Source organism: Pinus tabuliformis, chromosome 1_1 (genome assembly GCF_031772625.1).
Source record: "Pinus tabuliformis cultivar Carrire ecotype Pingquan chromosome 1_1, CPIR1, whole genome shotgun sequence".
In the NCBI taxonomy this organism is placed as follows: Eukaryota; Viridiplantae; Streptophyta; class Pinopsida; order Pinales; family Pinaceae; genus Pinus; species Pinus tabuliformis.
The window spans coordinates 183994116-184009685 of NC_142297.1; the positions used below are offsets into that span (position 1 = coordinate 183994116).

At 37.6% G+C, this 15570-nt stretch overlaps 1 protein-coding gene across 2 annotated transcripts; it reads left to right on the top strand.

Annotated features, from left to right (window-relative positions):
* Positions 1–1593: 1593 nt before the first annotated feature.
* On the top strand, positions 1594–15296 carry GTA2 (global transcription factor group A2). Of its 2 annotated transcripts, none has more exons than XM_089391735.1 (23): positions 1594–1919; positions 2206–2588; positions 2916–3154; positions 3271–3426; positions 3502–3660; positions 3769–3852; positions 4071–4141; positions 4272–4629; positions 4727–4882; positions 11595–11692; positions 11798–11846; positions 11946–12101; positions 12246–12389; positions 12501–12603; positions 12689–12856; positions 12940–12988; positions 13091–13185; positions 13596–13674; positions 13860–13917; positions 14019–14136; positions 14234–14377; positions 14477–14574; positions 14708–15296. In XM_089391735.1, exons 2-23 carry the CDS (start codon positions 2303–2305, stop codon positions 14951–14953), a joined length of 3114 nt encoding a protein of 1037 aa, XP_089247861.1. In that variant the 5' UTR covers positions 1594–1919; positions 2206–2302; the 3' UTR covers positions 14954–15296. The 2 variants fall into 2 exon arrangements, with proteins under 2 accessions (XP_089247861.1, XP_089247862.1); XM_089391736.1 differs by having other exon boundaries at positions 1599–1919; positions 12695–12856.
* The last annotated feature ends 274 nt before the right edge of the window (positions 15297–15570 follow it).

Below are 15570 nucleotides of genomic sequence, written 5' to 3' on the forward strand. Positions count from 1 at the left end.
GTGCTAAGGTACTATCTGTTTGCATCTAATGATGTGGTAGAGAAAAAGAATCTGGACTCTCTCAAGTGAAGCCCAATCCGACTCAAGTAAAGACGGTCCCCAAATCTCTAAGCCATTGTTAGGTCCCTATAATACTAGTGTATTCCCTTATTATTATTGTCATTGTAGCCCCTTATTGTTATTGTTGTGCCCATGTTGTCCCCATATTGTTATTATTGTGCCCCAGAGAAGCCCACTATTGTTATTGTTGTGCCCTTACATTATTATTATTATGTCAGCTCTGATTATATTGTGACCCCTTAGACTCTTATATATAGAAAGGAGGTCTTGTCATTTTTATCATCCAAGAATTGTTCATTTGTGTAATGTAAAGGAGGTTGCTCCCTCGAATAGGCTACTTTTGAAGTCGTTGATCTACCTCATTCTTCTATTTTGTGAGCTGGTTGCATAATAGAACAGTGGGACGGATCAAGGTGTCCATGAGGCTCATCTTGGACGAGATGTCCTTGAAGTGATGTCGAAAGAACTATCTCTGAAAAGGTCTAAGGATCCATATCCTTTGTTGATCCGAGGTTGAAGTGTTGGTCGCAAATTGAAGCAGGGACCTAAGAATTGCACCCCCAAGTACGTATACGTGTTGGTGATCTCAACCTCCTCCCCTCTAAATAGGAAGTGAAGGTCCGAAGTTTTATTCACCCCATTGAAGATCATAACCTTGGTTTTACCCAAGTTGACTGTCAACTGTCAAAGATCACAAAAAAGAGCTAAGGCATCCAACTGCCTCTATAATCTTTCTAGAGATGAGGAGAGGAGGACCATGTCGTCAACAAAGAGTAGAATAGATATTAAGACCTGGTGAAGAAGACAACCATCAGTGTCCGGGATATGCTCGTGTAGAAAAGCCTCCAACTCATCAATATAGATCCCAAACAGGGTAGGGGACAATGGACAACCCTATTTAACCCCAATAATGCATCAGATGAAATCATACATCCCATGAGCCATGCGAAAAAGACCAATGACTGACTCATATAAACGCACAATATACCTTGAAATCATTACTAAGACTACCTCCACTAAAATCATATATTTTCTATTAACACTTAACTTTAATCCTATAAATAAAATGTAATACTACTTAGAATGATAATGTAAGAGAAAATATATTCTAAAATTAACTTAATGTATATACACAAATATATTTATTTTCTTTCTTAAATTTGTAGTATTTAAACCATCAAATTAATTCCGATAAATATATTATCTTTTATTTTTAATCAATACAATTTACTTATATATTAAAAAACCATTAATTAATACTATTTTTTAAAATTAAATAATTAAATAATGATTGTATTGCCATTTTTTCTCAACATTGTTATGAACGTTATGTAAGAGATCTTCATGTAAAAGATGTGAAGAGAACAGAGGCGATACACGGCAATGATGATATCTTGCAAACTGGAGAATGCTCGCATAGGGTGATGCTAAATTTTTTTACCATTAATAATTACTCTCATAATAATAAACGAAGGCCCAGACAAAACATCAAGTGAAACCACGATGATGAAGTGATGCGGAGGGTTAACCTGATCATTTATAATTGTTATGATTCATATTATCTATAATAACTAATTACATGGATTTCAGTTGTGGAGGTCATTACAGAAGAAAAGGGGAAACAGCGATGAGAAGAAGGAGAGGAGGACCAGTAGACGGGAAAGCCCAATCCCTCCCCTCCCGCTTGGGATTTTTGTTATCCATGGTATCACCGGCTCGTCTCTTCGGCGAGTTGAGGCGGTGACCACCCTCTTCCACTTACCCTATAAATTGATCTCCGTTCCCTCGTTTCTTTTATTTCGCCACGCACGGGAGCGTATCGTAGGGTTTGGAAAAACCCCCGATTTTTTTCATCGAAGGTAGGGCTTTTTTAAGGTATTTTGTCATGGTACTGTTATTGCTGGCAATATTTTTCGTCTCAGTACTGTTATTTTCGGCATTTTCCCATCTCTTTATTGTTATTTTCGGCATTTTCCTAGCATTTTACTGTTATTTTCTGCATTTTCCCATCAGTTTACTGTTATTTTCGGCATTTTCCCATCATTTTACTGTTATTATCGGTTTTTTTCGTCAATATTTAGTAGGTTTAGACTACTAGAGCAAAACCCTATTTGCCTCTGAACTCGATCTGATAACATCATGCAGGTTAGGGTTTCAAAGCCCTCGGCATACGGCCATTCAATTCCAGAGATCGATTATCGATCTTGGTTTTTTTTTGAAGGTCTATTGATTTAGGGCAACCATGCCTCGGCACTACGATGACGACGAAGAGGAGGAGCCCGAAGAGGAAGAAGAGATGATGGATGAAGAAGAGGAGGAGGATGAAGAGGAGGAGGAGGACGTGGGTTCGAGTCGAAAGCGCAAATACAAGCGGTCTCAGTTCATTGATGATGTGGCTGAAGAAGATGAAGATGAGGAGGAAGACGAAACTCCAAGGAAGCGAAAGCATAGAAGGGCTTCGGCTTTCATAGATGACACCGCACTTGTTGCAAGTGACGAAGAAGAGGATGAAGAAGAGGGCGAAGAAGGTAGACTTCAATTGCTTTTGCATTTTTTAATTATGTGCCTCAGTCGATAGCTTTATCGGAAGAAAAATAAAAATGGGTGTTTAAGAGGTTAAGGTTTTGTAGTAGAGTTCAAGACTGTAAACATATGTTCTTCAAGGTGAACTGTTAGCATTAGTGTTTCTTTCGGGGTTTCAATTGAGGGGCAGTCTCGACTATAGAAGCAAATTTCATGCACGCTTTCGTCATCGTTATTTGCATTTTTGGGATTCGGTTATCGCCAAAAGAAATACTTCTGCTGCTTTTATGATTGGCACTTTGATTGTGTTTCTTATTCTTTTTGTGGAACAGATTTTATCAACGATGCGGGAGCTGATTTACAAGATGAGGAGGATACTCGGATGCACCGCCGTCCTTTCCTTCCTCGAGATGAGCAAGAGCAGGACGTTGAAGATCTGGAAAGATTGATACAACAAAGATATGCAGCACGCTCAGACCATGTTGAATATGATGAAGAAACTACCGATGTTGAACAACAGGCTCTGTTGCCGTCTGTGAAGGACCCGAAGTTGTGGATGGTCAAATGTGCGGTACGGTGCATAAATTTAAATGCTGAGACCAATTTGTTGTAAAGTTTGATCTACTATCGATGTATGGATTTCTGATGTGAATTTGCTAATTCTATTTCATGACTTGTCTGCTTCAGATAGGACATGAACGTGAGGCAGCTGTTTGTCTTATGCAAAAGTACATCGACATGCAGTCCCAGGGAACAGATTTGCAGATAAGGTCAGCTGTTGCTCTTGATCATCTGAAAGGCTATCTTTATATTGAAGCAGACAGAGAGGCCCATGTTAAGGAGGTAATGGCTGGTACTAATTGTATGCTATTTATTTATATTCACAAGGATTTGCATCTGAGACTCTTGTAAATGTAGGCATGCAAAGGTCTTCGGAACATATATTCTACGAAGGTATCGCTTGTTCCTATCAAGGAAATGACTGATGTGCTTTCAGTAGAAAGCAAATCGGTTGAGCTTTCCAAGGATACATGGGTGCGTGTTAAAATTGGAACATACAAAGGTGACCTGGCAAAGGTGAGCACGTGGTTTGAAAACGATATATATATATATATATATATATATATATATTAATTTCCAGATTTTTGACTTTCAACATAGTGTTTAATGTTTATTGTTGCTCAGGTCATGGATGTTGATAATGTAAGACAAAGAGTAACGATAAAGCTGGTTCCTAGGATAGATTTGCAAGCAATGGCCAACAAATTGGTAAAGCTCTGAATTTCCTGTTGATACTGTTTTCCTAAATGTGATTGTTCTAAGTTCAACAAGCTGAAGGGGAATTAGTATGAATCATTAATTTGTTAACTTTTTCATGATGAATGCATTTGAAATTTTTATTTTCCATTGGCAATTTTTCATTGCTTTCTCAAGATGTATTTGCAAAATTTTAATTGCAGTTGGAAATATGATCTGTTAATTTTCAGGAAGGCAAGGATATTGGGAAAAAGAAGGCTTTTGTTCCTCCACCTCGCTTCATTAACATGCGTGAAGTCAAGTAATTGATTATTCTGAAATCTAAACCATTTCAGCAAGGATAAATGTTTGGTTTGGTTGGGTTATTCTTATGTTTTATAGGATTAAACAGTATCATGATTTATGAGCTTTATTGCCTGCATGTTGCTCAGGGAAATGCGTATCCCAGTTGAACGTAAACGGGATCCAGTCACAGGAGAGGTGTTTGAGACAATTGAGGGTATGATGTTTAAAGATGGATATGTTTACAAAACTGTGTCCATGAAATCTATTAGTTCCCAGAACATCCAGCCAACATTTGATGAGCTTCAGAAATTTCAAAAGCCTGGAGATGACGCAAGTGATGATGTGGCCAGTTTATCTTCATTGCTTGCCAACCGAAAGAAAGGGCACTTTATGAAGGGTGATGCAGTTGTGGTTATTCGTGGGGACTTGAAAAATTTGATGGGATGGGTGGAGAAAGTTGAGGAGGAAAATGTCCTTGTCAAACCAAAGATGAAAGGCCTACAGGTGTTGAATATGTGTGCTCCTAACTTTTTTTTGTCGTAATTGTGTTTATTCTAACTTTCAGCATTGTCTTAATCTGTGATTTTTTTTTTCTTTATAGGAAACCCTTATATTCCAGGAGAAAGAACTTTGCAAGTATTTCAAAACTGGTGATCATGTGAAGGTTGTTAGTGGTACTCATCAAGGTGCTACTGGCATGGTGGTGAAAGTGGAAGGCCATGTTCTTGTAATAGTCTCAGACACGACAAAAGAAGATGTGAGTCCTCTTGTGCTCCATATGTTATTAGAAGGTTTAGCTGATCTGTATACATGTCCAGTAGAGAAAATTGAGCTGATTTATATGTTTGTTAGTAGGTGAGAAGATTGGTTGTTTTATGTGTTCATTTTTTGATATGGTATCAGTCTATACATAGATGTTGCTATTTATCTATGGAATAGACTTTATTGGCTAGAGAATAACATTTAGCATATTTATAAGCTAAGTCACATGACATGATGACACTGGACACTAAGGACATGGCAAAACAAGTTTTCGACATGGGGCATGACACATGTCAACTCCGGAAACAAGACATGGGGGACACATGTCAACTCCGGAAACAAGACATGGGGGACACATGTCAACTCTGGAAACAAGACATGGGGGACACGTGTCAACTCCGGAAACAAGACATGGAGGACACGTGGATCCCAGGACATGTGTGTGTGTACTGGATCCCAAGTAAATAACATTAGTCATAAAAATTATAAAATTACAAATAATTAAAAATTTAATATATAAAAATAAAAAAATAAAATCCCAATATTATGTCAATAACTATAATTAGAAAACTTAATAATTATGAAATGTACATCTAAAGACTAAATATTATCATAATTACATATTATACTATTATTATGTGATATTTTTGCATTGTAAATCTAAGAGTAAATTACTAAATTGAATCCATCATTTGACGTTATGCAATCTTCCTTCTAAATTCATCATTTGGCATGATGCAAGGTACATCTAAATTATATCATCTCTAAATTATATCATCATTTGACAATTGAAATTATGCAATGCACATCAAAATTTTAAAAAGCGAAAAGAAAGTAAATTCATCATATGACAATCACATGACAATGACGTTGACATTATATTGAAGTCTAAAATAGCCATCGAATGCTAAACTAAAAGTAAACATAGCAAGCACTTTATGAGAAAATTTTAAGTTTTAATATAGTTTCATTTTTTTGTTTTTTAAAATTTCATATAAATAAATTTGTATCTTTTTCTATATATATATATATATATATTTTTTTTTTTCTTTCTTTGTTTTTTATGTTTTATAAAAATTATTAGACAAAAAAATGGGGGGACCTTGCAAAGGAGTTGTGCTTCGCCGCCACAAAAACGCCCCCTGGAGTTTTCCCAAAAAGGGGATATGGGGGAAATGTTTCCTCAGGAGTTTCCCCGTTCTCGGAGGCTGTTCATTAATAGTTTTATTAGATCAATCATAAGAAACTAGATTCGTCCAAACCACCGTCTTGTCCCAAATCCCATGAATTGGACATGATTCTCTAGGACACACTTGATTTCCATCATGGGATTTGAAGGTGGGATTTGAAGGGCATGCGAATTCGAAGATAGTGTCTTGATTTCGGGACACGTGTCCCCCAAAAATGCGTGCTATGCAACTTTTAAAGCCCGATTTGGGCTCATTTGTCACTCATTCTTGAATGTCTCTTTTGTTGTGGGTGTGTGGGAGCTTCTAGCAAAGGGTTTGGGAGAATTTTGGAGGTGATTCAAGTATTAGGTAAGTGCATTTTTTTTTTTTTTTTTTTTGCATTTTTGCTACAACAGTTTGCATGTTCATATTTTTTACAGGTTTGTGCATTTTTAATTTTTTTCTTTATTTTTTACAACATCCATGGCTCAATCAAGGGTAGTAGGGAAGGGGCAAAGGAAGGGGAAGAATATCCCTATTGGTGGTAGCCTTTAAAGCTTGATTTGGGCTCATTTGTCACTCATTCTTGAGTGTCTCTTTTGCTGTGGGTGTGTGGGAGCTTTTAGTAAAGGGTTTGGGAGCATTTTGGAGGTGATTCAAGTACTAGGTAAGTGCATTTTGCTTCTATTTTTTTTTTTGCATTTTTGCTACAACAGTTTGCATGTCCATTTTTTTTTACAAGTTTGCATTTTTTCTTTATTTTTTTTACAACATCCATGGCTCAATCAAGGGTAGTAGGGAAGGGGAAAAGGAAGGGGAAGAATATCCCCATTTGTGATGCCCCTCTTGTTTCGATTTCATCAGGATTTGCAAGTGATCCCTCTATTGGAAGTGGGGCTACAACAACAACTTCAAATGTTGAGGGCAGACTGAATTTAGAAAGAAAACAGGCTCAATAAAACAAATATCCCTTGTGGAAGTATGTCACAAGAGATCAAGGGCTAGGCAACAAGTTGAAGGAAGGAGGCAATGTTGCTTGGAAATGCAACTATTGCAACAATCATTTCAAGAGCACTTATTACTGTGTGAAAGCTCATTTGTTGGCCTTACCATTTTGTGGAATTGGAGTATGTACACAAGTGTCTTTAGCTAAGAGGAAAGAAATAGAAAAGGAGGCCAATGTTGGTGTGGCAATGGTGGCGACATCATCTTAAAAAACAGGAATGATGATCCTGTTCCATTATTGAGGAAAAACAACAACAAATTTCCATTTGAGAGTTTTGGTGGGGGTGTGGGTCAAGCAACAAAAAGAAAGGGCAGCACTACAAGATTTTTCAGAAAGAGAGACGGGAAGAGTGTGATCTCACCATTGCATTCTTTTTCTATTATAACTTCATATCTTTTAATGTTGCATGCTCACCTTTATTTCTCGAGATGTGTCGAGCTCTAAGGCTCCATCAAGGTATCTGCCTCATGGGTTAGAGAAGCTTAGAACCACATTGTTGACTAAGACAAAGAAAGAGGTGGACAAAATGCTTGAGCCTATTAAATCAACATGGCCAACATTTGGGGTTAAAACAGGTTCAATAAAACAAATATTCCTTGTGGAAGCATGTCACAAGAGATCAAGGGCTAGGCAACAAGTTGAAGGGAGGAGGCAATGTTTCTTGGAAATGCAACTATTGCAACAATCATTTCAAGAGCACTTATTATTGTGCGAAAGCTCATTTATTGGCCTTACCATTTTGTGGAATTGGAGCGTGTACACAAGTTTCTTTAGCTAAGAGGAAAGAAATGGAAAATGAGGCCAATGTTGGTGTGGCAATGGTGGATACGTCATCTTAAAAAAACAATAATGATGATCCCCTTCCATTATCGAGGAAAAACAACAACAAATTTCCATTTGAGAGTTTTGGTGGGGCTGTGGGTCAAGCAACAAAAGAAAGGGCAACACTTGGTCCAATGGACAAGATTTTTCAGAAAGAGAGATGGGAAGAGCTTGATCTCACCATTGCATTCTTTTTCTATTAGAACTTCATATCTTTTAATGTTGCATGCTCACCTTTATTTGCGAAATCATTATAGAAAATGCACCTGTTTGCAAGGTTGATTGTGTAAGCTAAATATCGACAAGTATTTTTGACACCTTGCATTGCCCATTCCTTGAATTTATCACTTAAATCTATTGCTTTTGGTGTGCCTTGGATTGGAAGTATTATTGAGGATGCATGACATCCGCAACTTTGTACAAAATCATACAAATGCCCTCACAATATACACAGAGTACACCCGTCTATCATTGCTGAAGATTGTAGATACACAGTTTGCCTCGTCATTCAGAAGGGGTTGAGGGAGGTGAAGACCGCTCTTGGGGCCATGGCTATTTCAGAGTTTTGGTCTTTTTGGAGAAAGACAAATCAAGTAGCCTAAAAAAGAACCAAGGACACAATGTTATATGATGCTTGGTGGGAGAGGGTAGATCTCACTATTAAAATCATGGACCCTATCATTGCTTTACTATGATTTGCAGATACAGATCAACCCGTCCTAGGAGAGGTTTATGAAGGATGGGATTCCATGATTGAGTCCATGAGGACCATTATTTTACAAAGTGAGTGCCTTGATTATGAGACATCATCAAAGGCCTTCATCACCACCATACAAGATATTCTTGTTAGCAGATGGGACAAGAATTGCACACCTTTGCATTGTTTGGCTCACTCATTGAACCCAAAATACTACAACCATGAGTGGTTGAATGGTGGACCTTCCCGATTCCCTCTTTACATGGATGTTGAAATTTCACAGTGGAGGAAGGATGCATTGACACATATATTTTAGGATAGAGCATCCCTTGATGAGGTGGAGGATGCGTTTGCATAGTTTTCCACTGGCACTGAGCGATTTGCAGGCTATGGTGTGATTAGAGACCGGGGTGGTAAGAAGCTTTATTCTTAGTGGGCAACTCATCCTCTTGTTGCGAGAGGAGTTGGAGCACATTTGGGAATTTGTATAATGTCAAGAAGAGTAGGCTTGGGCAGTCTACGGTAGAGATAATGGTGTATGTACACACCAACCTTTGTCTTATTTACAGGCAAAAGAATGAGTGGTTGAAGGGAAAGACAAAGATGTGGGATGTCTTTCTTGATGATATGGGTTTGAACAACAGTTTTGAGTTGGCATTGGCCAACTTGGATCTTAATGACCCGGTGCTAGAGCTTGTCACTTTTGATGATGGTGATACTCTTGAGGGGCCATCCTCCACACTAGCAGATGCAGAGATTGCATTAGATACAAAGGAGGATGCAGTAGAGGAGAGCAGTGGTGATGATGATTGTGATGCTGATTTTGATGATGACGATGATTGGTGACTCGTGAACTACCTACTACCTTATAGTATGTTTTTTCTGGGCTATTTCTATTTACCATTGGCATTGCTTCTACCAATGTAACACATTTTGAGTTTGATGACTTAATGAGAAAACTGCAATTTCTTGTCTTATTCCTATTGGGTCATTGATGAATCTTTCACAATTGTATTTGTATGCATAATGTTAATTTGTAAAACTTACAAATTTTAAATTTACAATGTAGAATCTGGTTTGATGACTTAATGAGAAAACTGCAATTTCTTGTCTTCTTCCTATTGGGTCATTGATGAATCTTTCACAATTGTATTTGTATGCATAATGTTAATTTGTAAAACTTACAAATTTTAAATTTACAATGTAGAATCTGGTTTGATGACTTAATGAGAAAACTGCAATTTCTTGTCTTCTTCCTATTGGGTTATTGATGAATCTGTCACAATTGTATTTGTATGCATAATGTTACTTTGTAAAACTTACAAATTTTAAATTTACAATGTAGAATCTGTATCTGTCTGAATTTGTATCATGAATGAGAATTCGTGCAAGAAATATCTATTTAGTATTATATATATATACATATTTTAATATTTTTATTATTTTTTGAATAAAATAATAGATAACATGTTTTATGTGTCTTGTTCCGGGGTCTATGTGCCTGTGTTGGACACTCGATTTGTCCTTGTGTCAGGTGACTTAGGATCAATCCCCAGTCCAACTCTAGGTGAAGAGTCCTCTTGGAACAATACATGTAATTATACCTATTCCACATCATCATATCAATAGAGTGATCATTTAAGAGACTCAATTTTGTATTTACAATTATCCATTTTGTATAAAGCATGATGCATCATGATTTCAGTCTTTCAGATTTATAAATTATCTAGTGATTTCAGTTCTAATGTTGTGATTCATGAATGGTTTTTATTTTTAACTTCTAATATGTTTTTTAAATTTAAAAAATATTATTGTATTTTTTGTATGTGGTGTTTCCCCATTGTATCTGAATGCTGGCTTTTCAAAAATCTGGTGGATGCTTATCTGGATCCATATCGGTTTCCATTTTTTGGTAACTTAGCATATAAAAATGAAATATAGACAAATTCAAATTTATTTATAATTTAGAAACTAAAACATTTACAATTTTATATGACAATGGTACAAACTAAATCACGCAACCAATACTACACAAGAAATTAGAACCAAAAACTGAAGTTCTCATTAAGTCATCAAAATAGAAGTGTTACTGCTACTACAGGTGGAAATGCCAATGGCAAATACAAAATAGGGTAGATGATAGAACTGTAGATAGAAGAATCTCATAGCATGTGACTGTTCGTAGTCCTCCATGTCATTATCAACAAATCAGCATCACTGCCACTGCTCTCCTAACCATCGAGATTCTCCTCTGTATCCAATACAATCTCTGCATCTGCCACTGTGGAGGATGATCGGCTTTAACACTGGTTCAGTAAGATCTAAGCTTACCAATGCCAACTCAGCACTTGGACTCCCTTCTACACTGCACAATGACCCTCAGCTGCACTCCATTTTGCCTCACACCTCCAACCTGCTAAGTGAAATAACCAAAAAAGAACGAAAAACATGTGATTTTATGGACCAAGGGCCCCTTTCATGGGGGAGTTGGGACAAGTGTCCAATTTTCAGGACACACAGAGGGCACATGTCCGACACGTGTTTGGCTCACAGGACATGTTGCTAAGCATGTGCCCTCGTGTATTCATGTCCTAACACATGGGATATGGGACATGGCCCCTATTTGCATGTGTCCTGTAACTTTATAAGTGATGTTCTTCTGTGATTTGGCTCTAAACACGTGCCCTCGTGTATTCATGTTCTAACACATGGGATATGGGACATGGCCTCTCTTTGCATGTGCCCTGTTACTTGGGTTATAAGTGATGTTCTTCTGTGATTTGACTCAGAACACTGCCACATGTGTCTTCACATATTTGTGTCTAGACTCTAATGTATGGGATACGGGACATGGCCCCTGTTTGGACATGTCCTGTTAGTTAGGTTATAAGTGATGTTCTTCTGTGATGTTCTCATGCTTTATAGCTGATATATATAGTTGAGTAAGAAAAGTCATTCCTTGCTTTACTTCAATTTCTGTTCAAATATAGTGACCTTCTCACTTTCCCTGCAGATTCGTGTATTTGCAGACAATGTCGTTGAAAGCTCTGAAGTAACTTCTGGCGTTACCAAACTTGGAGAATATGAACTACATGACCTTGTGCAACTTGAGTAAGCAGTCAAATACAATGTTATATTGGAGACTATGTTTGGGTTGTGTGTTTTTGCTTTCTTGATGTGGTTATATTAAATAAATATTTGGCTTATATACTGCAGTCATCTGAGCTTTGGTGTAATCATACGTGTTGAGAGTGATGGTTGTCAGGTATGTATAGTACTATGAAAAAAATGTTTCTTTATATTATAAAGAAATCTATAAAATTTCTATCACGATTTCTGAAAATGGATGTTTATTATACTCCAGGTTTTGAAAGGAGTTCCAGAGAGATCAGAGCTTGTCACTGTTAAGCTACGAGACATTAGAAAGAAACTGTTTGACAGAAATTTTAAAGCTCAAGATCAATACATGAATACCGTCACTCTGAAAGATGTTATGAGAATTCTTGAAGGTCCATTCAAGGTAAGATGCTTGTGGCTTTGATCTGTTACCTTATGCAGTTACATTTCAACGCTTTTGCTTCATGATGCTTAACAGCTTCATTGAGTAATGTTTAAATGCTGTTTTAAGTTTTAACTTCTTGGTGTTGTGCCTATTTTGTATCAGGGCAAGCAAGGTCCCATCGAACATATGCATCGAGGTATTGTGTTCATACATGATCGCCATCACCTTGAGAATGGTGGTTTCATCTGTGCAAGGGCTCAGTCCTGTGTTGCCATCGGTGGATCACGTGGTGGAAGTGATAGGGATGTAAGTATACTATATTTTTTGGAGGATACAACTTGTTGGCTATCTTTTTATGATCTGTGCCTGCAATTTGTTATGGAGGCAGTTCACATTCTTATATTATTGCCTTTGTAGAGCAATGGCTCATTGAACTCACGATTTGGAGCTTTGAGGCCACCATCAGGTGCTCTGCCTTCCTCGAGGAGGCCACCGAGAGGTGGTAATCTCCAATCAGACGGTAAATACCTGGATTAAATGCTAATTATGAAATAAAGTTTGATTATGTTCTGGCTTAAGCTAATCTTGCCAATCTATTTTTAAAGCTGCAGGTGGAGGAAGACATAGAGGAGGCAGGAGGAGAGAAGATTCCTTGATTGGAAGAACTGTGAAAATCCGTTTGGGTCCATTTAAGGGTTATCGTGGGCGTGTTGTAGATATCCACGGGGCATCTGTGAGGATTGAACTAGAATCTCAGATGAAAGTTGTTACAGGTTTGTGAAATTTCAAATTTGAGGAGTCTTTTAGGGTTTCTTATGTTTGTTCCTTGGTCTAAATAACATCTTGTATTTTTCAGTTAATCGTGATCATCTGGCTGAGACACCAACAACAGCAACTCCTGCCAGGTATTTACTGTGATTTTTATTTTAACTTGGAGATGGTTTGTGATTTCAAATTTGGGCCTTTAAACTGATATCTACTTGTTTGTGTTATTGTTTTTAATCCAGAGAATCTCCTCGGTATGGAGCTGGAAGTGAGACACCTATGCATCCATCAAGAACACCAATGCATCCATACATGACTCCAATGAGGGATCCATCTGGTAAGCATTCTTTCTTCATATCTAGTTTGAAATTTGGCATTTACAATAACTTGTATGCTGTCTGTTGAGTCTCTCTCAAAGTGAAACGAGGTGGCAAATTGCTACGAAGTGTCAATTTATCACAATGTAATCTAATAGCTGCTACATTCTTGGGTATGCTGGGTATATCATATTAGATTGGAAAAATTTCATCCTATTTTTATTTTGGGATGAATAAGAGTTCCCATTTTGTTGTTTGATCTGTTCATTTATTTAATTGGCTTGTGACACAGTTCAAAAGTTGTTTTACTTGACTGTCATAAAATATATTTCCAATATGTTGCTTTTAATCATATACTTCAATGCTGGTTCCTAGTAGTACTGGGTCATTTATTGTTTCTTGTACGTTATATGTTGTTTGGTCCTTGCAGCAACCCCCATCCATGATGGCATGAGAACACCTATGCGTGATCGTGCATGGAATCCATATGCAACAATGACTCCGATGAGGTAAGCATGAATTTCTTATCTAATATGCAGTATATATACTGTTGCGGAGGTTATAGCATAGTTGTGTACTGTTTCCTGCGTTTAATGTCACAGAATCTAGTGGATTTGTTTACATGCTTATTTGCTAATATTTGATTTTTGGTTAAAGTAAAGTCTAATAACTTTCAACTGGGTTGCCTCTCCAGAGACAGTTGGGAGGAGGGAAATCCAGGTTCATGGGGTGCTGGAACTCCTCCGTATCAGGTTTAAATTTGCTATATATATTTTTTAGAAATTTCTTTTATGTTCAGGATTCATGTTTTGGTGCTGAATTTCAGCTCTATTGTATCATTGTTTTGACTTAGCCTGGGACTCCTTCAACACGGCCTTACGAGGCCCCTACACCTGGGTCTGGGTGGGCCAATACACCTGGTGGTAGCTACGAAGCGGGTACACCTCGTGATAATAACAGTCCCAGCTATGGTAATGCTCAACTTCTTTACATATTGATATTTTATCGTGTTTGATGTGTTTTTAGTGGATGATATCTAGCTAAACATGGTATCCGCTTTTACTGCAGCAAATGTTCCGAGTCCGTATCTGCCATCTACTCCCGGTGGACCTCCGATGACTCCTAGTGCTCCTACTTATTTGCCTGGCACTCCTGGTGGTCAACCAATGACACCAGGAAATGTTGGATTGGATGTTATGTCTCCCACTACAGGTTTGTGTTCGAGACTTCCATAATCTCTTTCTAGCATTATGGTTTTGTTGCACATTTGGTTATAATTGTACTTCGTACTGTTTGTTGTCCTTTTTCTAGGAGGTGGGCAAGAAGGCGGCTTAATTTCGGATATAGTAGTTACTGTGCGTAGACCTGGAGAAGATCCTCAAATAGCTGTCATCAGGGATGTTCTCTCGGTACGTATATACTACTGTTACCGCTACTGACATTCTGATGTGATTTCAGTTTAATAGTCTCAGCCAAATGGTCTTGTATGGCATACAAAACTTTTATTGGATGACTGTAAATAATGAACTTGGTTTTTTGTAGGATGGCACATGCAAAGTGTTACTAGGACTTTCAGGTGATGATGGTGAAGTAGTGACAGCTGCAGCTTCCGAAATTGATATTATACCGCCCAAGAAGTCAGACAAGATCAAGATTATTAATGGAGAGCAAAGGGGCGGAACTGGGAAGCTTATAGGTATAGATGGAGCAGATGGCATTGTCAAAATGGATGAGACACTCGACATTAAAATCTTAGATATGAGCAATCTCGCTAAACTAGCTTCGTAGTGCCACGGCTGGCTTATTTTAAAACCATGCTGGGGAATTTCTAGGGTTTCGTCTTTTACCTTCGCGCTCGTCAGTGGGTTGTAAATGAATCTAGCATGCCATTTCAAGGCCTCCTGAGATGAGAATCTCTGACACAGTATCACTGCACGAATTGCGAAGTTCTCATGTAGCATATTCATTTCCCCTTATTACCATTTTTTTCTAAATATATTCAGAAGACGGCCATTTCTAACTAGCATTGTAATAGTTTCTGGGGCCCTTATATTGTATTTTAATCGTTTAATGATAAGGATGGGCTACGAATGATCTATGGGGAGTGACGTATGTCCATATTTTTGGTTTATTATTGGTATGCTTTCAGCAGAAAGTACTAGTTATGAGAGCTTGCTAGGAAGTATATAAGAAATCTGCAGAATGCTGGGAGCAAATCCAAATCATTGTTTGTACTACGGACCCAATTATTCATAAGACCACTAAATATATCCAATATAATAAATAATCACTCCTTGATAAAGCTCACATGCTGGATAAGCAATTAATTTTTTCATGTGATTTTTGTACCAATTTGACTTTCAAAGTTCCATTGACTTTTATATACCAATGGAATGTCCGGAGGT

Coding starts and splice junctions, on each gene's coding strand:
- GTA2 (XM_089391735.1), top strand. CDS start 2,303: ATGCCTCGGCACTACGATGACGACGAAGAGGAGGAGCCCGAAGAGGAA. Junction 12,857..12,939: donor TCAGATGAAAGTTGTTACAG/GTTTGTGAAATT, acceptor TGTATTTTTCAG/TTAATCGTGATCATCTGGCT. Junction 14,137..14,233: donor TAATAACAGTCCCAGCTATG/GTAATGCTCAAC, acceptor CTTTTACTGCAG/CAAATGTTCCGAGTCCGTAT.